At 42.7% G+C, this 24644-nt stretch overlaps 1 protein-coding gene across 9 annotated transcripts in view; it reads left to right on the top strand.

The window, feature by feature from the left end:
• Positions 1-24644, top strand: part of bbs9 (Bardet-Biedl syndrome 9) — a 479777-nt gene that overhangs the window by 31340 nt on the left and 423793 nt on the right. For all 9 annotated transcript variants that reach the window (XR_015079111.1, XR_015079110.1, XM_085993738.1 and 6 more), the window contains exons 5-7: positions 8715-8779; positions 11378-11491; positions 22892-23066. Coding sequence is in view for 7 of the 9 variants with exons in the window: in XM_085993738.1 (XP_085849864.1) it covers positions 8715-8779; positions 11378-11491; positions 22892-23066 (354 nt within the window). In the remaining 2 variants the exon portion in view is untranslated. The remainder of the gene's footprint in view (positions 1-8714; positions 8780-11377; positions 11492-22891; positions 23067-24644) is intronic.

Genomic DNA, 24644 nt, shown 5'->3' with positions numbered 1-24644 from the left:
ATCCGTTTGGGTGGAGTTAAGATATAGCAAGGGGGCAGAAAACATTGGTGGGAGTTGTGTATAGGTCCCCAAACAGTATTTGTAATTTAGGGCAGAGTATAAATCAGGAAATTAGAAGTACATGTAACCAGGGTAATACAGTAACCATGGGGACTTTAATCTACATATAGACTGGGCAAACCAAATTTACAGTAATAGTATGAATGATTAATTCATGGAATGTATACAAAATAGTTTTCTAGATCAGTATGTTGAGGAACCAAGTAGGGAACAGGCTATTTTAGATCTAGTATTGTGCAATGAGAAAGGGTTAATTAATGACCCTGTAGTAAAGGAGCCTTTAGGGAAGAGTGACCATAATATGATAGAATTTTATATTGAGTTTGAAAGTGATTTAGTTAAATCTGAAACTAGGGTCTTAAATCTAAACAAAGCAAACCACGCAGGTATGAGGGGCGAGTTGGCTAAGGTAGATTAGGAAACTACAAGCAATGGCTAGCATTTAAAGAATTAATACATTATTTACATCAAATATACATTCCTTTAAGGCGCAAAATCCCCGCAGGCAAAATGGTCCAACTGTGGCTAATGAGAAGTTAAAGATAGTATTAGATCAAAGGAAGAGGCTTATAATGTTGCCAAAAAGAGTAGTCAGCCTGAGGATTTTAGAATTCAGCAAACGAGGACCAAGAAATTGATAAAGAAAAGGAAAATAGAATATGAGAGTAAACTAGTGAGAGATACAAAAACAGATTGTAAAAACTTCTATAGGTATGTAAAAAGGAAAAGATTGGCAAAAGTAAATGTGGGTTCCTTGCAGGCTGAGACAGGCGAAATTATAATGGGGAATAAGGAAATGGCAGAGAAATTAAACACATACTTTGTGTTTGTCTTCACGGAAGAAGACGCAAAAAACTTCTTGGACATAGTGGAGAACCAAGGGTCTAGCGAGAATGAGGAACTGAAAGAAATTTAGTTTAGTAAAAGAATAGTACTGGAGAAATTAATGGGACTGAAAGCCGATAAATCCCCAGGACCTGTGGGCCTACATTTGAAAGAGGTGGCTATAGAGATAGTGGATGCATTGGTTGTCATCTTTCAAAATTCCATAGATTCTAGAATGGTTCCCATGGATTGGAAGGTAGCAAATGTAACCCCACTATTTAAGAAAGGAGGGAGAGAGAAAAGCGGGAACTACAGACCAGTTAGCCTGACATCAGTAGTAGGAAAAATGCTAGAATCTATTAAGGACGTGGTAACAGGGCACTTAAAAATAATAATAGGATTGGGCAGAGTCAATACGGATTTATGAAAGGGAAATCGTGTTTGACAAATCTGTTTTTTGACTTGCTTTTTGTGGTTGTAGCTAGCCGAATAGATAAGGGGGAACCAGTGGATGTGGTGTATTTGGATTTTCAGAAGGCATCCGATAAGGTGCCACACAAGAGGTTATTAAACAAAATTAGGGCTCATGGTGGGGGTAATATACTAGCATGGATTGAGGATTGGTTAACAGACAGAAAACAGAGTAGGAACAAACTGGTCATTTTCAGGTTGGCAGGTTGTAACTAGTGGGGTACCGCAAGGATCAGTGCTTGGGCCTCAGCTATTCACAATCTATATCAATGATTTGGATGAGGGGACCAAATGTAATATATCCAAGTTTGCTGATGATACAAAGCTGGGTGGGAATGTCAGTTGTGAAGAGGATACAAGGAGGCTTCAAGACTAAGTGAGTGAGCAAGAACATGGCAAATGGAATATAATGTGGAGAAATGGGAAGTTATCCAGTTTGTTAGGAAAAATAGAAAAGTAGGGTATTTTTTAAATGGAGAGAGATTGGGAAATGTTGGTGTTCAGAGGGACTTGGGCGTCCTTGTACACGAATCACTGAAAGTTAACCTGCAGGTACAGCAAGCAATTAGGAAAGCAAATGGTATGTTGGCCTTTATTACAAGAGGATTTGATTATAAGAGTAAAAATGTCTTACTGCAATTTTTAGGGCCCTGGTGAGACCACACCTGGAGTACTGTGTACAGTTTTGGTCTCCTTACCTAAGGAAGGATATACTTGCCATAGAGGGAGTGCAGCGAAGGTTCACCAGACTGGTTCCTGGGATGGGGGGATTGTCCTATGAGGAGAGATTGAGTTTAGAAGAATGTGAGGTGATCTCATTGAAACATATAAAATTCTTACAGGGCTTGACAGGAGGATGTTTTCCTCTTGCTGGGGAGTCTAAAACCATGGGTCACAGTCTCAGAATAAGGAGTCAGCCATTTAGGACTGAGATGAGGAGAAATTTCTTCACTCATAGGGTGGCAAACCTTTGGAATTCTCTACCCCAGAGAGAAGGCTCAGTCGTTGAGTATATTCAGGATAGAGATCGATAGATTTTTGAATATATGGGGAATCGAGGGATATGGGGATAGTGCAGGAAAGTGGAGATGAGGTAGAAGATCAGCCAAATTAAAGCACATGGGATTGTGGGTAATATACTGGCATGGATTGAGAAGTGGTTAACAGACAGGAAACAAAGAGTAGGAATAAATGGGTCTTTTTCAGGGTGGCAGGCGGTGACTAGTGGGATACCGCAGGAATCAGTGCTTGGGCCCCAGCTATTCACAATATATGTCAATGATTTGGATGAGGGAACCAGATGTAATATTTCCAAGTTTGCTGACGACATGAAACTAGGTGGGATTGTGAGTTGTGAGGAGGATGCAAAGAGGCTTCAAGGCAATTTAGACAAGTTGAGTGAGCGGGCAAATACATGCAGATGCAGTATAACGTGGATAAATGTGAAGTTATCCACTTCGGTAGGAAAAACAGAAAGGCAGAGTATTATTTAAATGGTGATAGATTGGGAAATGTTGATGTACAGAGGGACCTGGGTGTCCTTGTACACCAGTCACTGAAAGCAAACATGCAGGTGAAGCAGGCAGTTAGGAAGGCAAATGGTATGTTGGCCTTCATTGCAAGAGGATTTGAGTACAGGAGCAAGGATGTCTTGCTATAGTTACACAGGGCCTTGGTGAGACCTCACCTGGAGTACTGTGTGCAGTTTTGGTATCCTTACCTAGGAAAGGATATATTTGCCATGGAGGGAGTGCAGCGAAGGTTCACCAGACTGATTCCTGGGATGGCAGGACTGTCGTATGAGGAGAGATTGGGTCGACTAGGCCTGTATTCACTAGAGTTTAGAGGAATGAGAGGGGATCTCATTGAAACGTATAAAATTCTGACCGGGCTAGACAGACTGGATGCAGGGAGGATGTTTCCCCTGGCTGGGGGGTCTAGAATGAGGGGTCACAGTCTCAGGATACGGGGTAGGACATTTAGGACTCGGATGAGGCGAAATTTTTTCACTCAGGGTGGTGAACCTGTGGAATTCTCTACCACAGAAGGCTGTGGAGGTCAAGTTACTGAATATATTTAAGGAGGAGAGAGATAGATTCCTAGACACAAAAGGCATCAAGGGGTATGGAGAGAGAGCGGGAATATGGTATTGAGATAAAGGATCAGCCATGATTGTATTGAATGGCAGATCAGGCTCAAAGGGCCAAATAACCTACTCCTGCTCCTATTTCTTGTGTTCTCATGTAGTTCTGGTTACAGGAAAGATGTGATTGCACCAGAGAGGGTACAGAGGAGAATCACAAGGATGTTGCCAGGACTGGAGAATTTTAGCTATGAGGAAAGGCTGGGTTTGTTTTCTTTGGAACAGAGGAGACTGAGGGGGGACTTAATTGAGGTGAATGTAATTGAGGGGCCTAGATAGAGTGGATAGGAAGGACCTATTCCCCTTAGCAGAGAGGTCAATAACCAGGGGGACATAGATTTAAAGTAATTGGTAGAAGGATTAGAGGGGAGTTGAGAACTATTTTCACCTAGAGGGTGGTGGGCGTTTGGAACTCACTGCCTGAAAGGGTGGTAGAGGCAGAAACCCTCATCACATTTAAAAAGTACTTGGATATGCACTTGAAGTGCTGTAATCTACAAGGCTACGGACCAAGAGCTGGAAAGTGGGATTAGGCTGGATTTTCGGCCTCCTACAGTGCTGTCAATTTATGATTCTATGATTCACAGCGTGCTATGGAGGAGCAAATTTGCAGAGAAATTACTGAGAGGTGCAAAAACGATAAGAGTAGTAATAATGGGGAACTTCAACTTTCTTGATCAGTATGTTTCTGGCCTGACGAGGGAGGAGGAATTGCTAGATCTGGTTCTGGGGAATGATGTAGGTCAAGTGTCAGTAGGTGAACCTTTCGGGAACATTGATGCTAATATCATAAGGTTTAGATTAGCTATGGAAAAGGACTGGAGCAATCTAGAGTTAAAATGTTTAACTGGGGGTAGTCCAATTTCAGTGGGATGAGAACGGATCTGGCCTGGGTAAACTGGAATCAAAGATTGGCAGGCAAAACTGTAATGGAACAATGGGCTGCCTTTAAAGAGGAAATAGTTTGGGTAACGTCGAGGTACATTCCCACTAGGGGGAAAGATAGGGCAACTAAAATCCGAGCTCCCTGGATGATGAAACAGAGAATATGATGAAGCAGAAAAAGAGTGCGTATGACAGATGTCAGGGTGCAAATACATCTGAGAATCAGGCTATATATAGAAAGGTCAGAGGAGAAGTGAAAAAGAAAATAAGAGGGGCAAAGAGAGGATATGAGAACAGAATGACAGCCAACATAAAAGGTAATCCAAAAGCTAAATCGTGTTTAACCAACTTGATTGAGTTTTTTGATGAGGTAACAGAGAGGGTTGATGAGGGTAATGCAGTTGACGTAGCGTGCATGGATTTCCAAAAGGCGTTCGACAAAGTGCCACATAATAGGCTTGCCAACAAAATTGAAGCCCATGGAATAAAAGGGACAGTGGCAGCCTGGATATGAAATTGGCTAAGTGACAGGAAACAGAGAGTAATGGTGTCGGTTGTTTTTCGGATTGAAGGAAGGTATACAGTGGGGTTCCCTAGGGGTCCGTTCGAGGACCACTGCTTTTCCTGATATATATTAATGACTTGGACGTGGGTGTACAGGGCACAATTTCAAAATTTGCAGATGACACAAAACTTGGAAGTATATTGAACAGTGAGGAGGAGTGTGGTAGACTTCAGGAAGACATACAGGCTGGTGAAATGGGCGGACACGTGGCAGATGAAATTTAATGCAGAAAAGTGTGAAGTGATGCATTTTGGTAGAAAGAATGAGGAGAGGACATATAAACTAACTGGCACGAACCGAGAGACCTGAGGGTATGTGCACAAATCGCTGAAGGTGGCAGGGCAGGTTGAGAAAGCTGTTAAAAAGGCTTACGGGATCCTGGGTTTCATAAATAGAGGTATAGAGTACAAAAGTGTGGAAATTATGATGAACCTGTATAAAACACTGGTTCGGCCCCAATTGGAGTACTGTGTCCAATTTTGGGCACCACACTTTAGGATGTGAAGGCCTTCGAGAGGGTGCAGAAAAGTTTTACGAGAATGATTCCAGGAATGAGGGACTTCAGCTACGTTGATAGACTGGAGAAGCTGTGGTTGTTCTCCTTGGAGCAGAGATGATTGAGAGGAGATTTGAAAAAGGTGTTCAAAATCATGAGAGGTCTGGACAGGACAGAAACTGTTCCCATTGGCAGAAGGGTCAAGAACCAGAGGACACAGATTTAAGGTGATTGGCAAAAGAACCAAAGGCGGCCTAAGAAAAAATATGTTTACACAGCAAGTGGTTAAGATCTGGAATGCACTGCCTGAAAGGGTGGTGGAGGCAGACTCAATTTTATCTTTCAGAAGGGAGTTGGATAAGTATCTGAAGGAAAAGAAATTGCAGGGCTATGGGGGAAAGGGCGGGGGAGTGGGACTAGCTGAGAGTCGGCACGGGCTCGACGGGCCGAATGACCGCCTTCCATGCTGTAACCATTCTATGATTCTATTGATGGTCATTGATCAGCAGAGGGAGCCATTTTACTGCAAGTGTGAACCATCAGAACAAGTTTACGATAGAAATACCCAGCTAGCTTTCCATAATTCTTGCATTCAGTGCCTCACACATCAAGTCTGTGTGCGGCAATTAAATTGGTCCAGTGTTTAAAATAAATTGTCATGCTTTTCTCATTGGCTGATAGCAACAACGTATGGAAAAGCAACTACTGGAAAGGCTGCAATTTCAACCGTTGATGCTGCCATGTTTAATTTTACCAAGCTCCGCTTTTACCTCTGATCCAGCTCAATGTATAGCTGTATTAATTTAAAAAAAGATGGTGAGAATAAAATTGAAATGACCCATAAAACTAGCCACTGTATGTTTGAAGTGGCTTGAGCAGTCTGTCGGACACGGCCCGTGTCTGAAATTTGGTCTTTCAGTACTGGCACGTTTCTCAATGCTGAGTGATGAAACTCAACTAGATGGGTTCCCAGAATGCACTAGTGTCAATCTAGAATCTTCTACACCAGTCTCGTCTGTTTTAAACGCTGTGTAAAGTGCTCATGAGCCTCTGACGCCACAGATGGCCGTAACCAGCTGGACTTGTGACTATTTTGCCTAGAAGTGTCTTTTGCTTTAAATGATATGTTTTTGACGCAAGCAACAGCAACTAGCATTCACGTAGCGACTTTAATAAAGAAAGTTGTCCCAAGTCGCTTCACAGAAACGTAAGCAGCCAAAGAAGGAGACATTTGGATGGGTGACTTAAAGCTTGGTCACAGAAATGGGTCTTAAAGGAGGAGGAGGTTTAGGGAGGGAATTCCAGACTGTGGGGCCCAGACTGAAGCAATGTTACCCATATTTTTGGGGGGGCTGAGCGGCCCATTCAAAAGTGCGTGTTTTTTTTCAACTTAAAAGCCGGCTCACCAGCTGCGCGGCACCCCTGGCGCGCTGCGCAGGTTAAAGGAAACATTGGATTGAAGGCATAAATGTTAATGGTAGGGAAAAGAGAGGGGATGCACAAGAGGTCAGAGTTGGAGGAATGGAGACTTTGGAGGAGGGGGATTGTCGGATTGGGGTAGGTCACAGAGATAGGGTGGATGCGAGGCCGTGTAAATGTCGGCTCTTCTAAAACCTATCATATCCTGCTCCGCCTCGCTCACCCACCATCTCCGTGCTCGATGGCCTAATTGGCTCCTTGGTGTGGGGGGGGTTGCCAGCACCTGCAATTTAAAATTCCCATCCTTATGGTCTTGCTGCATGCGGGCATGGACAGCTTCGATATCTGAGGCATTGCAAATGGAGCTGAACACTGCAATCATCAGCTAACAGCTCCACCCCTGACCTTATGATGGAGGGAAGGTCACTGATGAAACAGCTGAAGATAGTTGGGCCTCAGACACTGCATATGCAAAGCAGATAGGGAGTGATCAATGTTCCTTCACCAACAGCTACTCTTTGGATTTAGCAGCTGTGGATGATGCTTTGTTTGGCAGACTTCTCCATGTTCCTCCTCCTTCTGCTATACCAGTTGTGCGTGGAGGATATGATGTAAAAAGAAATTACATATGAGGTAGGGTCTTTATTTGAGTATCCTCCATGCATCATGTTGGCCTCTCGGGCCAATACAAGACTGGGAAGGGTGCAAATTATATCTCTTTCAGACTGGCCTTTGGGCAAAAATGAACTGATGCTGGTCCAAGGTTCGGTTAGCCCTTCTACACTGTGTAGGAGTGGGGAAATGATGATTGGAATCATACAACACAGAACGAAGCCATTCGGCCCATCGTACCTGTGCCGGCTCTTTGGATAGCTCTTTCAATTAGTATCACTCCTCTGCTCTTTCCCCATAGCGCTGCAAATTTTTCCCCTTCTAGTATTTATCCCATTCCCATTTAAAAGTTACTATTGAATCTGCTTCGACCACTCTTTTAGGCAGTGCATTCCAGATTGTAACCAATCATGCACTGATGTCACAGAACATCTTAAAAGGAAGTAAACTTCCCCGATAATGTGGACAGCTGCTCTAAGAGTATGTGGAGAACAGACATCACAAAAATCAAGACGACCCTACAAAGTAGGTAACCTTTCCTTGCCACCCTTTAGCTACAGGTTCCTATTCTTAAAGTGATGGCGCTATTTGCCCTATCCTCGGATGGACTGTTTTTTACAGTTTAAAAGTGAATGATTTGGGGGACAGAATGGGGTTTGTGTCTTCTCTGTATCCTGATATTTGTCTGCAGTTGAGAGATATCCTACTGATGCATGATATTTTTTGCTGAATTGATATCATAAGGCCGAAGGATCAGTTTAAATTAGTTTGCTACCAGCACATGCAAGACAGTGTTGAAATTTGTATTTTTATTTTCAGCTCTTTAAGATTGCCCTGTGACAAAGCAGCAACGTTTAAACAGGTTTTTTGTGTTGGCTTGTTTTAAAAGTATTTACAACTGATTACCAAATTCGCTATTCAAACACCACTAAGAACAGATGGGTGTCCCCTGAAAGCCATGCAACATTCTTACTTATTGCATAATAAAAAGCAATAATATTAATAGTTCAGTCCCCATTAAAAATATACCATTGAGAGGTTGTGAATTATAAAACACAGAATGACCATGGATTTGTAGAAGCATGTTTACTGTATTTGAGCTTAATGTGGTCATGCAGACTTAGTCAGGATTTAACTTTTTAATAAAATAACATTTGATAATTTAAAAGCAGTATATGAGCTGCTTTTTTGTAACCTTGAGGTCTTTTGCAGTTAGGTGATTTCATTTGTTCTTGCAGAGGTACAGAACTACTCCACTTGGCTGTTTTGCATCCAAGAAAGCTGTCCGTCTATGCTGTCTCAGGTAGTGTATACTGTTTAAAATTTTTACCTTGCTTGTGTGAGTGCTTTTATCATTATTCTTCCAGTTATACATTATTGTATTTCTTTTAAGTTTTCATGTATTTACACTGTTCTATTAATTTTGACTGTTTGTTGTAGATCTGTTTATAAACCCATGAAAGCAGTAGGTTTAATTCAGAAGTTAGAATTTTGAAAAGAAACCGTAATATTGTCCCACAAAACATAATATGCCGCCATAGTAAAGTCAGGCAAAAAATTGCATCTAACTTCTCGGGCTCTAGTTCTTTGGCTTAAACATACTCTGCTTCTGGTCCACATTTAGACTGCATCGTAGTCCATTAACCAGAATATACAGATCAGGTCGCTGTGGAGAAATTTTTTTAAATCACAAAGCACCAGAAAAATGACTTGATATCTTGCTACGCCTAAAATATGAGGCTTGATTTTACATCTGTTTTGAGGCTGTGTAATTGCAAGAAATTTGCATGTACTGTTCTTTTAGCCGATATAATGAGCCAAGATGCGATCCAGCGCAGGGATTCATAGATGGGCATAAAAGAATGAGAAAATTTGGGTGTAATATAATTATGTGCGAAAAACACTTCCGCCTGAGTTTCCTCAATCTTTTACGTCGGGTATTTGCTTTATGCCCTGTTTTTAACGTGCCTTTGGGCACAAATATACAAGAAATTACACCCCAGGATCTTGAGGTGTATAGAAAATAATTTGGTTTGGGTGCGATAATTGTACCTTAAAACAAAAATCAACAAAATACCTTAATAGTTTCCCTTAATGATGTGTATTTAAAACACAATAACTCTTGAATTGTTGGATTACAAGATTGGGCTTGATGCTGGACCATTCTGACTGTCGGAACTAGTTTGGCATCTCGTGCTGGAAGGATTCCTTGCCAGGAACCATCTGACCAAGACCATCACAGATGATGGTCTCAATGAGATCATATACGATTTTGATTGAAGCAAAGTGATGTGGACAGTATATTTGTGCGAGGAGAAATTTAAACAATAAAACAAGGCCTTGTTTCTGGTCTTCACCTGACAGACTTCAGAAGCCTTGGACTTCAGAAGCCTTAGACTGTGGAAACTTCTGGTCTAGTCTATCAATGTGATATGACAACTACGTGATAGGATCTTGGGAAGAGTCGTTACCTGGTGAGGCGGGAGCAGATGCTTTTTTCATTACCAGCTGAGTGACACGAGTGTGTTCTGGTAATCGCCCTCTTCAGCTTCCTCTTTCTCTAGCGCCCCCCCCCCCCCCCCAATTTTGAAGAAGTCTAGGAAGGATTGTACATCCAAGACAATAGGGATGGAAAGCTGTTCAGCTTCTACTAACTAAAAGCAATGACCAATATTGAAGCAGCTATGAGTTGTGAGGTCCTGTTTCCCAATGACACACTGCTCTACTGGCCCACACATTCGGAGACCTCCAGACTATCACCAACTGTTGTACATCAGCATCCAAGCACTTTGGCCTGTCCGTCAGTATGAGGAAGGTTGAGGTTTGTTTCGAGCAACATCTTGTTTATACACGATGGAACACAGCTGAGTTAAGCCCAGCAATTTATTTAACCTGGACAACACGCTCGCGTCAGACACATCTCTGGACAGAGCGGTTTCATCAAATCAGGAAGACCTGCTCAACCTTTGGCTGCCAGAGGAAGTGAGTGTGGGATAAATACGAGCTGAAAATCAAAAGTAAGCTCAAAATGTGTACAGTAATGTTCCTGTTGTTGCCTCTTTAGTGCTATGAGACTTGGGCAATCTGTAGATGTCACATCAAAGACCTTGCAAACTTCCACTCTGTACCATCAGGAACAGCAGATGGCAAGACAAGATTCCAAAGTCCTGGCTGTTCAGATCAAGGCTCAGATGAGATCATCTGACATGTGTTGAGTGTGTTTGACAGGCTGGCTGATGATAGGCTGCCCGAAGCTGTTTATTGACCCTTGGCTGAAAGGGGACAAATGCTTCCAAGGAGGATAGTTCAAACATTTGCAAGGACTCATTGAAAAGGAAGCTAAAGAATGGTCAGATCAACATGAAATCTTGGGATCAGGCAGGTGGCAAATGATGTCCATCAAGGCATTGCACCACTTTGAGAGAGTGTGTTGAGGCAGCGCAGAAGAAAAGGGAAGAAAACTAAGGAAAGATAAAACAGAAATGTCAACCAGACTGCAGTAACAAACTGAATCTATCTGTACTGAGTGTGATGAAATCTGTGTCTTGCGTATTGGTCCAGTGTGCAATGTAAGAGCTTGTGAGAGGAGCCACACCAACCCAGTGCCCCGATATGATCACAATGTCATTGTCATTTAGACAAACAAACAACCAACTGTGATGTTGGTGGGAAGGATGGAAGTGATTCTTGGGTGTGTTGAAAATATTCACATGGGCCTGCTGTAATTTGCATTGTATTTGTTTGACAGCACTTACACAGGTGTATTTTGCTTCTTGCATGGCATACTATTGTTGCTGGGCTGAATCAGTTGGTGTTTGTAAGCTAGAAATTTTTGAAGCCAATGGCCTGTTGCACAAAGCCTTCCTTTTGCCTTCCAATTGTTTTGTTTTTTGGTTAACAGGAACTATGGGTACTGTTGAACATGGAAACCAGTACCAGCTGAAACTGATGTATGAGCACAATCTTCAACGGACAGCTTTCAACTTAACTTTTGGAGCTTTTGGTGGAGTAAAAGGTAAGAATACATCCATGTTTCTAAGGTGGCTGTGAAATCTGGACAGTGATCAATGGAATGAAAACCGGGCGCTTTCTATAACGGGCGGCCGATCCCCAACGTCAGTTTTATGCCTGGGTGCCAAGCGGAAAATCTGCCCCTATATGTCTATAGCATAAAAAGAGTGTGTTTTTCACCTTTATCATTTCAATGTAAGCCTGGTCCTTAATAACGTAGAAGAAATTTGCAGTCTTAAAACTGTTTAACTTTGCAGACACTTCAGTATAGTCAGGGTGATGCACTCTGCAGCTTCTCCTGAAGATTCATTACCACTTCTTCGCTCTAGATAAGTTTATAGCATGTCACCTGAATATTTACAAAACCCCTTCTCTTGCAGATAACTTTGAATATGTTAGTCATTTATTCGCTAAAATGGGCAATCTTATTCTCTGCTGTTGCTTCCAGAGTTTGGGACAAATCCTGTAAAAATTTCTCTTCCCACTGGTTCTGGAGCACAGATTTCTCCTACGGATAATCAACCGAAATTGGAACTTCCTTTTCCCGTCCTTTCACTATGCTAGGTGAATGCTAGTACCCAGGACTTACAATGAGGTGTGAGTGGGAACACCTCTGCCTTTGCCTTGATGTGGCGAAGAAGACAGTCAACAATGTGTGAAGTTTAAGAAGATTTGATGCTTCTGATTAAGAACAAATTCTGTTATCTCAGATTTCTGTTTCTTTGTTCCTGGGCGCACCGAGGAATTGCAGACTGTTGCTAAGGTGTCAGTGTAATGTATTGCGATCACAAACACTAATTGGGATGGCCGGAGCACATCGTCAATCGTTAGCTGCAGCCATCATTTTCACCAATTCCTTGCACGGCCTCCTTAATTCTTTGTCTATGACCACATCTGCAGTTAGGATCCAGAATTCCTATAGGAACACCATCACCTCCAAGTTCCCCTCCACCACCATCTCCAGGGCAAAAAATGTCGGCCTTGTCAGCGACACCCACATTCTGAAAAATGATCAAATTTGCTGGAATTGATAGTTTCATACTCTTCAGAATTTGATTCTTCCGACTTTCCTTGTAGGAAGGGATAGTATTCGTGTGGTGCTTCAGTACAGCTACCAGTCAAATTTGGTCAGTGTTGATTGCCAGCTATAGTAGAAGCTGGTTTGTAAAAACTGGAGTTATAACTTTGAAGCAGCAAAGGATTTCTTTTCAATGTTTCTCAAAGTGGGTTGGTCCAATACAATACAGATCTGATTTTGTACATCGATAGGGAGACTCTCCATCTGTATCACTAGGACTTCAGCTCCAGTACACTACATGGACAGTGGCACAGATCACTAAAGGTTTTCTGGTGCATGGACAGAATTGTTGGTATTAGCTTGGGGGTCTCGTTCTCTAGTTTGTCATAGGGTATCCGATGGATTGTCTGGTGTCTTTCTGTTGTTGTTGTAGACACCTTGGGTGTTTTCATGGACAGGCACAAATTGGAAAAACACATAAGCAGTAGAAAACTCATGGAAAAGCAAATTCTTCAATCCAGGGTCTGGGGCAGCCTCTATGTCTTATAGGTGGACAGGGATGTTTGCACTAAAAATACCCAAGCAAAAACACAATACCCATTTCAGTTTTTCATGTGTTACTGCACAAAGCATAGAACATAGCATCCAGGATAAGGTGCAACAAAAGAGCCATGTAATGCACATGTCCTTTTATACAGGTTTGGCAGTGTCACATAGAAAGCAGGTTGGATCCCTGGTTGGAACATTGACAACATCACATCAGAAACTTCCTCGGTAAACCACTGACCCAGACTAAGCAGAGGGCTGCTTACAGTTTCTTGATTTTCACCAGTTACACTCCAAGTTTTGATCATTTCCAATGAAAACCAGATGATGAGTTCTTTAGTCACTGGATGACCTAACTGGTCAATGTTGTCCTTAACTATCAATGTCATAGTCTTTAATAAAGCAGAGTGTTGTACCACCAAGAACTACTTGTGTTAGTACCCCTTCTGAGTCTGTGCACCCTAGTTCTTGAAGTCACTACGACATTCTGAACCTAATCAGTTCGCCATCAGCAAAAGGCACATCCAAAATTGTGCCTAACAAAGTTTCCACTTGGAAGTCGCCATTTTACTGTAATTCATACTCGGCAATACTAGGCATCCAACCTCCTCCATTCAGCATTTTGTTATTAAGCACACTATTACTCAAATTCCTATGTTTCCTTGAAAACCAACAATAATTACTTCACTATTGTAGTGTTTCTTTTGGACTAATTTCCTACATTACAACGGTGACTGCACTTCATGAGTACTTAATTGTCTGTAAAGCACTTTGGGACTTCCTGAGGTCATGAAAGGGGCAATATAAATGCAAATCTGACTTCTTTCCTTGTCTCTTTGTGTGTGCGTGTCTCGCTCCCTGTCTGTATCTGTCTCTGCCTCGGCATACTGCCTCGGTTTGGAATGTGGTCACTCTAGGCTTGGCATTGAACTGTCGCTCTCGAGGAAACTGTTGCTCACAGTAATTACTTTTATTACTGGGTGAAGTTACTTTGCTATCTTCACATTTCAGAATTTATAGCAGTTGAGCAATTTCAAGGGCTTGTGAAAATATAACATCTGCTGTTCTTATTTAGACTAACTAAAAGAAAGCATCTGGCCAGATGCTTGAAAAGACTATATAGCAGGTCAAGTGTACATTACCATGTGGAATTGACTTGACGTTGTGTATATTAGAATCAAAATCCAGGAAATGTCACATTAACTTACATTTTCACGTTATGAATACCATACTGCAAGATTTAAATAATTATAGCAGGTGTATATTTGGTTTATAATTAGATTTGCATTTCCACCCTGTCAAAATAATTTTTATTTTTTATTTTTATAAAAGATTTCACTACACTTGCATTAAACTGTCTGTTATTGTACAGCCTAGGATTAAACCAGTTTATAAACTGGTTGCAATAAGGCTGTATTTATAATGTGTTATGTGGGCTAACTTCACTTCAATGGTGCAAAATGTATCAACAATGACACAAGTTTAAAAATAATTGTTTTTGTAAAATTGTAGTAAATTAGACATCAGTAATAAACTGAGGTTTTCAGGTACCAGTCTACGAAACCTGAGAGCAAAATCCACTGGACTACAAATAGAATGTTTCTTCAATTAATTATGTTTTGGGGTATTTTTACCTTTTTTTAATCTAGATTTCTTTTGGCTATAGGATTTCAGGCTACTCTTGTCGGTGAGTCCTCATTTGCTAATTGCTCGAGTATTTTAACTTCCACTGATATTTAGCTAAAATATCATGGTACACCCAGAATAATGAACAGAGAGCACTTTATAGATTACTGTTTTTGGCTTTTACTGCCAAGCAAGTTTATTAAACAGTATAGAACAAGTTAGTAATAACAGAAAAATAACATGCTTTTACAATAAAGTTACATTGGCCCGGATTTTGTGGTGGTAATGACAGCAACATTGTCAATGTTCACTGTCATTGCTCCTCTGAAAGTGACAGCAACTTCTGGAGTCAGCACATGTGCAGATAAACATGGAAATCCAGAAGTTGCTGTCAGTCATGCCCTGCTCCTCCACAGAATGTACAGTGGAAATCTTCAGAACCGGCAATCAATTCAAATCACAGTTCCTGATGAAAACTTCCCCTATTACGCTGGAATATCGCTGTTAAACTCCCCCTCCCCCTGAAAAAGTTAAGCCTTGATGAAAGAGGTGTAACTGGGTTTTTAACGGCATAGTGACTGCTCAACAACAGTTCTGGCCCTGGAAAACTGATTTTATGTTTGTGGAATGTTACATTTTTCCATTAATATGATGAGAATCACATGTCTTTTTATAATTTTTTTTAAAGTTTGTTTATGATACTTCAGCTTCTACCTTAATCCTATGTGTGAGCCCCAATCTTTATTTCTCTCTCAAATTTATAAAAAGTAAATTATAAGCTGTGCAATTTACTTCCTGGTTTGCTGCCTGTGAGAATTCTTCAGTGTGATTGGCTGCTTAGCCTGCTTGATGACATCACTGTTGCTGGATGCTGGACATTCGCTTGATTTGGTGCCAGATTCAAACTAATGTCGGGAGAGCTGAAATTCATGCTACAGAGTTCGCTAGATCTTTGTGGGCAGCTTTTTCGAGATCAGTGGCGAGCGCTGTCGCTTCACCATTGACCGCAATTTCCGGGCCAATATGTTAGGTTCTCATTGCAGAAAATAATAAATAGTTCACAACTCTAATGCTATAGTTATGACTATTAATACCTTTTTTTTAACATAGTTGTACTTTTTAAAATCTTTTTCTTTTCTATTGTGGAGATTGTGGAGCATTTTATTCCCTTCAGAAGTTCTAATCTAATAACCTCTCTTTGATGGCTCCAGATCAAACACATTGATATTAGGTGTGTAGGTCAGTAAGTATGCCTCTGAAACAGTAACCAGAACTTTATGAATTTAATTAATTCTTTTAGATTTAAAAAAGTAGGTTACAAATCAGACACATTTCTGAACAAATCACAAAGCATGTTTATATCTGAATTGAATGACTAGGTTTCTCCCTCAAACAAACTGCCCAGTGACCAAACTGACTAAATGTCACAACAGCCTAGCTAGGTAAGCTGAGACATCATTTAACGCTGGTTTTTAACTCGAGTATCACGACAGAGTTAAACGAGCAAACTTAGACACAAACGCTTCATTTTTGTCATACGGGGCTCACTGTGTTTCTATAGTATACCAAAGTAATGTATTAATAAAGTAAAAATAATTCTCCAGAGGCAAACCACATCAGACACACTAGAAGAATGTTATTTTGCTTATCATTGGAAGAACACGCTTTGCACACAATGTCAACCATGGCTCAGTTGTTGCACTCTCTCACCTCTGCATCAGAAGGCTGTGTGTTCAAGCTCCACTCCACTTGTACACTTAATCTAGGCTGACGCTTCAGTACAGTACTGTGGGAGTGATGCACTGGAATGCACTGCCTGAAAGGGGGGGTGGAAGCAGATTCAATAGTTACTTTCAAAAGGGAGTTGTATATGTGCTTGAAAAGGAAAAAATTGCAGAGCTATTGGGGAAGAGCAGGTGAGTTTGAATAATTGGGTAGCTCTTTCAAAGAGCCAGCACAGGCATGATGGGCCGAATGGCCTCTTGTGCTGTATGAATCTGTGATTCTATAAACTGCTCGGGTAGGGAGCAGGGGAGTTGTCCCGTTGTCTTGGCCAATGTTTATCCCTTAACCAAGACAACTAAAACAGATTATCTGGTCACTTTTCCATGCTGCGTGCAAGTTAGCTGCAGAGTTAGCTTGCATTATAAAACAAAGTAATTGGCTGTGAAATGATTTGGGATCCTGAAGATGTGAAAAGTGCTACATAAATAAGAACATAAGAATTAGGGGCCGGAGTAGGCCATACGGCCCTTCGAGCCTGCTCCACCATTCAGTAAGATCATGGCTATCTTCGACCTCAATTCCACTTTCCCGCCCCATCCCCATATCCCTTGATTCCCCATGAGTCCAAAAATCTATCTATCTCAGCCTTGAATATATTCAGTGACTCGGCATCCACAGCCCTTTCAGGTAGAGAATTCCAAAGATTCACAACCCTCTGACTGAAGAAATTCCTCCTCATCTCAGTCTGAAATGGCCGATCTCTTATCCTGAGTCTATGCCCCCTAGTTCTAGACTCTCGAGCTGGGGAATTAACCTCTCGGCATCTACCCTGTCAATCACCCTCAGAATTGTTTGTTTCAATAAGATCACCTCTTATTCTCCTGAACTCCAGAGAGTACAGGCTCAATCTCTCCTCATAAGACAAACCTTTCACAAATGTAAATTCATTATTTTCTGGTTTTGATACAGGGTTCTTTCTCTGTTTTAGGAGTTGGCTTGAAAATGCCTTTCCTAGTTCTGAACAATTGGATTTGCTTCAGATTGGTTGTGAGGAAGTTCTGGGAAGTTGAGCAGTTTAGCTCTAAGTTAAAAGCACTTTTGTTAACTCCATGGAAGTGGCCCTCTCATCTTACTGAAGTGGTGATGAAGTTACTGTCGAGCTTTCTTTATCTTCTATGCAAAGTAATAATCCATCCACACGACTTATGTAAACAGGACAAGTTTGTTTGGTCAAGGTCTCTGGTCAGAAACTATGGATGTATACCTATTTCATTTGTAATCTGTCTGTTCATCCTCAGTTAGGTAGAAGAACCGATTACATGCTCAAATCCTACAGTGAGTCTTGAACCCACGTCCTAATGACTTGGAGGCAAGAGTGCTACCACTGAGCCTCAGCTGATATTCGAGCTCCACCATACTCTTCTATTACGCAGCTGTGAGACCAATGCTCAAAACTCAACCTTTCCAAATATTTTGCATCAGTAACTTCCCTCTTCTCTCCACCTTTCTCTGCATGCAAAAAACACATGCAGATATTGTGATACTACAGACAGACATGCATGCACGCAACAAAGGAAGATTATTTTTTAATTCATTCTTGGGATATGGATGTCGCTAGCATTTATTGCCATCCCTAGTTGTCCTTGAGAAGGTGGTGGTGAGCCGCCGTCTTGAACCCCTGCAGTCCTTGTGGTGAAGGTACAATGTGAAGATGGCCTTAACATTGCAAATGGTGAGGAATTTAAAAACCGCAACCAGTTAGGCCTCCTGAATCTGTTGGGGACATCTAATCATGTAAATGGATTCTATAAGTATTTATTGATTCTGAATATTGATGACATTAACTTTGACATGTTAGGAGAAGGCAGGCACTCCTGTCTGCGCTCTTCCAACACTGGGAGATGGGGGGGTTGGTGGAGGTCTTGTGCAGTGATCAACAGTCAGTTGTAGGACTGGTCTTCTGCCATATTGCATTCTGCAGACAGTAGTCTTTGTAGTTGCAATATAACTGCAGCCTAAAGGATTTTTTTAAATGCCTATCTATATGAATACTGTATTGGTCAATAAACAAAATATTGTATTGTGTAATACAGTACTGAATAGTATGTCGTGGTTATGTTACTGGACTAGTAATCCAGAGGCCTGGACTAATGATCCGGAGATGTGAGAATTTAAATTGATGTGGGGAATTTAAATTCAGGCTCCATGAACATTCCCATCCTCAATGGGGCGGAGCCCAGCACGTAAGTGCAAAAGACAAGGCTGAAGCATTTGCAACCATCTTCAGCCAAAAGATTAAATAAATCTGGAATAAAAAACGATTAACCATGAAAACTACAGGATTGTCGTACTGTAATATCATCTGGTTCACTAATGTCCTTTAGGGAAGGAAATCTGCTTGTCTGGTCTATATGTGACACCAGACCCACAGCAATGTAGTTGACTCTTAACAGCTCTCTGAACTGACCGAGCAAGCCACTCAGTTGTACCAAACCGCTACAAAGAAATATACTAAGAATAAAACTGGACGGACTCCCCAGCATCGACCTAGGCACCGCACACAACAAAGGCACAACCAGTCCTCGTCACTAACATCTGCGGACTTGTGCCAAAATTGGGAGAGCTGTCCCACAGTCGAGCAACAGCCTGACACAGTCATACTCTCAGAATCATACCTTTCAGCGCATGTCCCAGACTCCTCCATCACCCTCCCTGGGTATGGCCTGTCCCACCGGCAGGACAGACCCACCAAAGGAGAGGGCACAGTGGTATACAGCCGGGAGGGAGTCCTCAACATTGACTTCTGACCCCATGAAGTCTCATGGCATCAGGTCAAACATGGGCAAGGAAACCTGCTGATTACCACCTACTGCCCTCCCTCAGCTGATGAATCAGTACTCCTCCATGTTGAACACCACTTGGAAGAAGCACTGAGGGTAGCAAGGGCACAGAACGTACACTGGTTGGGGGACTTCAATGTAGCACCACTACTGACTGAGCTGGCTGAGTCCTGAAGGACATAACTGCCAGACTGGGCCTGCATCAGGTGGTGAGAGAACCAACATGAGGGAAAAAACCTACTTGACCTCGTTCTCACCAATCTACCTGTCACAGATGCATCTGTCCATGACAGTATTGGTAGGACTGACCACCGCACAGTCCTTGTGGAGATGAAGTCCCGTCTTCACACTGAGGACACACTCCATCGTGTTGTGTGGCACTACCACCGTGCTAAATGGGATAGATTCAGAACAGATCTAGCAACTCAAACTTGTTCATGCATGAGGCACTGTGGGCTATCAGCAGCAGAATTTTATTCCACCGCAATCTGTAACCTCGTGGCCTGGCATATCCCTCACTCTACCATTACCATCAAGCCAGGAGACCAACCCATGTTCAATGAGGAGTGTAGAAAAGCATGCCAGGAGGAGCACCAGGCGTACCAAAAAATCAAGTGCCAAGCTGGTGAAGCTACAACACAGGACTACATGCATGCTAAACAGCGGAAACAGCATTCTATAGACAGAGCTAAGTGATCCCACAACCAACAGATCAGAGCAAAGCCACATCCAGTCATAAATGGTGATGGACAATTAGCCAACTAACGGGAGGAGGAGGCTCCATGAATATCCCCATCCACAATGATGGCGGAGCCCAGCACGTGAGTGCAAAAGACAAGGCTGAAGGATTCGTAACCATCTTCAGCCAAAGTGCTGAGTGGATGATCCATCTCGGCCTCCTCTGAAGGACCCTACCATCACAGAAGCCAGTCTTCAGCCAATTCGATTCACTCCACATGAAATCAAGAAACGGCTGAGCGCACTGGATCTAGCAAAGGCTATGGGCTCCGACAACATCCCAGCTATCGCGCTGAAGACTTGTGCTCCAGAACTAGCCGCGCCTCTAGCTAAGTTGTTCCAGTACAGCTACAACACTGGCATCTACCCGACAATGTGGAAAACTGCCCAGGTATGTCCTGTCCACAAAAAGCAGGACAAATCCCATCCGGCCAATTACCGCCCTATCAGTCTACTCTCAATCATCTGCAAAGTGATGGAAGGTGTTGTTGACAGTGCTATCAAGCAGCACTTACTCACTAATAACCTGCTCACCGATGTTCAGTTTGGGTTCTGCCAGGACTACACGCCTCCAGACCTCATTACAGCCTTGATCCAAACATGGACAAAAGAGCTGAATTCCAGAGGTGAGGTGAGAGTGACTGCCCTTGACATCAAGGCAGCATTTGACCGAGTGTGGCATCAAGGAGCCCTAGTAAAATTGAAGTCACTGGGGATCAGGGGAAAACTGTCTAGTGGTTGGAGTCATACGTAGCACAAAAGATGGTGGTTGTAGTTGCTGGAGGCCAATCATCTCAGCCCCAGGACATCGCTGCAGGAGTTCCTCATGGCAGTGTCCTAAGCCCAACCATCTTCAGCTGCTTCATCAATGATCTTCCCTCCATAATAGGGTCAGAAGTGGGGATGTATGATTGCACAGTGTTCAGTTCCATTCGCAACTCCTCAGATAATGAAGCAGTCCGTGCCTGCATGCAGCAAAACCTGAACGACGTTCAGGCTTGGGTTGATAAGTGGCAAGTAACGTTCATGCCACACAAGTGCCAGGCAATGACCATCTCCAACAAGCGAGCGACTAACCATCACCCCATGGCATTCAATGGCATTACCATCGTTTAATCCCCCCCCCTCCCCCCCCATCAACATCCTGGGGGTCACCATTGACGAGAAACTTAACTGGACCAGCCACGTAAATACTGTGGCTACAAGAGCAGGTCAGAGGCTGGGTATTCTGCAGCGAGTGTCTCACCTCCTGACTCCCCAAATTCTTTCCACCATCTGCAAGGCACAAGTCAGGAGTGTGATGGAATACTGTCCACTTGCCTGGATGAGTGCAGCTCCAATAACACTCAAAAAGCTCGACACCATCCAGGATAAAGCAGCCCGCTTGATTGGCACTCCATCCACCACCTTAACCATTCACTCCCTCCACCAACGGCGCACCGTGATTTCAGTGTGTACCGTCTACAAGATGCACTGCAGCAACTCGCCAAGGCTTCTTCGACAGCACATTCCAAACCCACGACCTCTACCACCTAGAAGGACAAGTCCATCAGGTGCATGGGAACACCACCACCTCCAAGTTCCCCTGCCAGTCACACACCATCCTGACTTGGAAATATATCCTTCATAGTCGCTGGGTCAAAATCCTGGCACTCCCTCCCTAACAGCACTGTGGGAGTACCTTCACGGACTGCAGCGGTTCAAGAAGGCGGCTCACCACCACCTTCTCGAGGGCAATTAGCGATGGGCAATAAATGCTAGCCTTGCCAGTGATGCCCATATCCTGTGAATGAATAATTTAAAAAAATTAATGCGGTGACTTATGCTTCTAGGTCTAGTAGAGACCTAAAGTGGGTTGTGTAATTTGATAAATGACTTGCATTATTTTCATGTTCTTAACAGTTGAAAGCAGCCTTGTAATGTTATGTCTGGGAATAATAGTGGAAATAAGAGTCACATTTTCACGGATACGATATTACACCACTAAAGTGATATTACAAAGCACCATCTGCTAGTTTTCCTTATCTGCAAAAATACTCAAAGTACTTGTTCAATTAAAAAAAAATAACTACAGTACCATCAGCTTTTACTGAAGACTTGGATAGGTTGCAATTGTGAGCACTGAAATTGAGAAGCCAAACTTGGGCCTCCAGAAGCATTTCTCCCTAGGAAACTAAGATTAGTGTCTACCTGGTGTCGTTTGAAGGAGCAACAAACTCCAATGCCCTTCATGCTTGGGATTACCAATCCTCGTAACCCTAGTGACTTATCCCAATGTTTTCTGGCCCCCCCCCCCTCCTCTCCCAATGTGTCTCCATATAAAGCATTGCTGTTTCCGCCACTCTTGAGTATGCCATCACACTCCTGACTTGTGCCTTGCTGGTGGGGTGAAAGGTGAGGACAAGAGGAACTCTATCGCCGGGTCATGGAGTGATGTTGATTAAAAGGTAACAAAGGTGAAGGTGGAGTTGGACCTCTGAGAGAGTGTGATCATCATCTATTTAGCTGTTTTGTTGTGTTATGGCTGGGCTCCCCATGCTTCTAACTTACACAATGGGGAAAAACCTGAATTTCCATTTCTAACTCTGACAATTTAGTGACAAACCCTAATTATTTTTTACAACCAGTTATTTCCTTCAGTTTTCTTTACATCTGTTTTTCCATATCTCTCTCCCTCCCCCCCCCCCCCCCCCCCCCAGCTCGCCCTCACTCCTTTTCCTTAATTCTCTCTTGGCCTTTACACTTCTGAAACTGTCTATGATTTACATTCTGCTTGTCTGCCTTCTAACCCTTTGTCCTGAGGGAGCGAGAGGTTAAAGTTATGAAGAAAGATTCAATGTGATGGTAATAATGTAATACTCTGGCTATTGTGTTATGGGATATCATTCCAATGTATTTTTTTTAAACTTAGGTCGAGACTTGATTTGCATTCAGTCTATGGATGGGATGCTGCTGTTCTTTGAGCAGGAAAGCTTTGCTTTTGGGCGTTTCTTGCCCGGTTGCCTTTTGCCAGGCCCACTGAAATACAGCTCGAGGACTGATTCCTTCATTACAGTGTCCTCAAGTCGGCAAGTTGAAAACTATAAGTGAGTCCAATATATTTCTTGTCTTTCGTGTATATAATACATTGAGGAGAAAAAGATCAATTAACCCCAAATGGATTTTCTTTCTACTTTAATGCACAGTTAATAATTAATATGTACATTATGTTTAGGAAATAACAATGAAGAAACCAACTTTCCCCGTGTGTGTAGCTGTTGTGGTTTGGGCTGGTGTAGCTGCTAATGCACTTGGGAAGCTTGTGCGTTTTGAGTGTGAATTGATTTGGTTATTTTTTTTGACAGCAGACATAAATTACTACATGAATATTTAATTATTCTATGAATTACTCTTAATGCATATACTGCCCAAACTCTCCCCTGGTCATGCCATTGGGGAGTAGTTCCTTCTCCAGGTCACTTACAAATTTTATGACGATAAAAAGATTTGTGAATTTTCTGACACTATAGCCACATTATTTCTAAGGGCCAACATACTATAACCTTAGGACTTATACTCCATGTTAAAAGAAAATGTAGCCAACTATAAAGAAAGTAGAACACCTGTTATTAAAAACAATAACTTTTGCATTTCTATAGTGCCTTTAACATGGGAGCATATCTTAAAGGGCTGTAGAGATATATATATCTCATCTATTCTGTGAGCTCTCCGTTTTGCTAATAATCTCTATGTGGAACCTTATCAAAGAAGATTTAAGAGGTTTATAAAGTTATGAAGGGATTTCATGGTGTGAGTAGGGAAAGACTACAGGAAACTTTTTTATCCGACACTGACAGGACCGGCGTGGTGCCGGTTAATCAAAAAGTCCGGATTACAGAGAGGTATACTTACCAAGGTACGAGAGCCCCATACACGGCCACAGGTGCAGGAGCCCCGGTTACACGGCCACAGATCCAGGAGTCCCTGTTGCATAGCCACAGGTGCAGGAACCCCGGTTGCATGGCCACAGGTGCAGGAACCCCGGTTACACGGCCACAGATCCAGGAGCCCCGGTTACATGGCACTTGTGCAGGTGTCCCGGTTACACGGCCACAGATCCAGGAGTCCCTGTTGCACGGCCACAGGTGCAGGAGCCCCGGTTACACGGCACTTGTGCAGGAGTCCTGGTTACACGGCCACAGATCCAGGAGTCCCTGTTGCATGGCCACAGGTGCAGGAACCCCGGTTACACGGCCACAGATCCAGGAGCCCCGGTTACATGGCACTTGTGCAGGAGTCCCGGTTACACGGCCACAGATCCAGGAGTCCCTGTTGCACGGCCACAGGTGCAGGATCCCCGGTTACATGGCCACAGATCCAGGAACCCCGGTTACACGGCCACTAATATACTACTCCTGAATTTTGCCGGTTAAGAGATTTCCGGATATTTAGGTGCCGGTTAAGAGAGAGTTTCCTGTATTTCCTCTGGTTGAGGAGTTAGTGGTGAGGGGGTCATCAATTTAAAATTGTTACTAAGAGAGTGAGGAGTGAAGTTAGAAATGTCTTTGTGGGTGGATGTTTGAGCACAGAATGCTTTGCCACAGAGTGGCTGAGGTACAAACCATTGCATCCTTCAGGGGAAAATGGGATAAATATTTAAAGCAGAGGAAGCTGCATGGCTTTGG

This window comes from Somniosus microcephalus, chromosome 7 (genome assembly GCF_052327205.1).
Source record: "Somniosus microcephalus isolate GS21.2 chromosome 7, FLI_Smic_1.0, whole genome shotgun sequence".
Classification (NCBI taxonomy): Eukaryota; Metazoa; Chordata; class Chondrichthyes; order Squaliformes; family Somniosidae; genus Somniosus; species Somniosus microcephalus.
The sequence above is the reverse complement of the archived record's forward strand: the minus strand, read 5'-3'. Positions and strand labels throughout refer to the sequence as shown.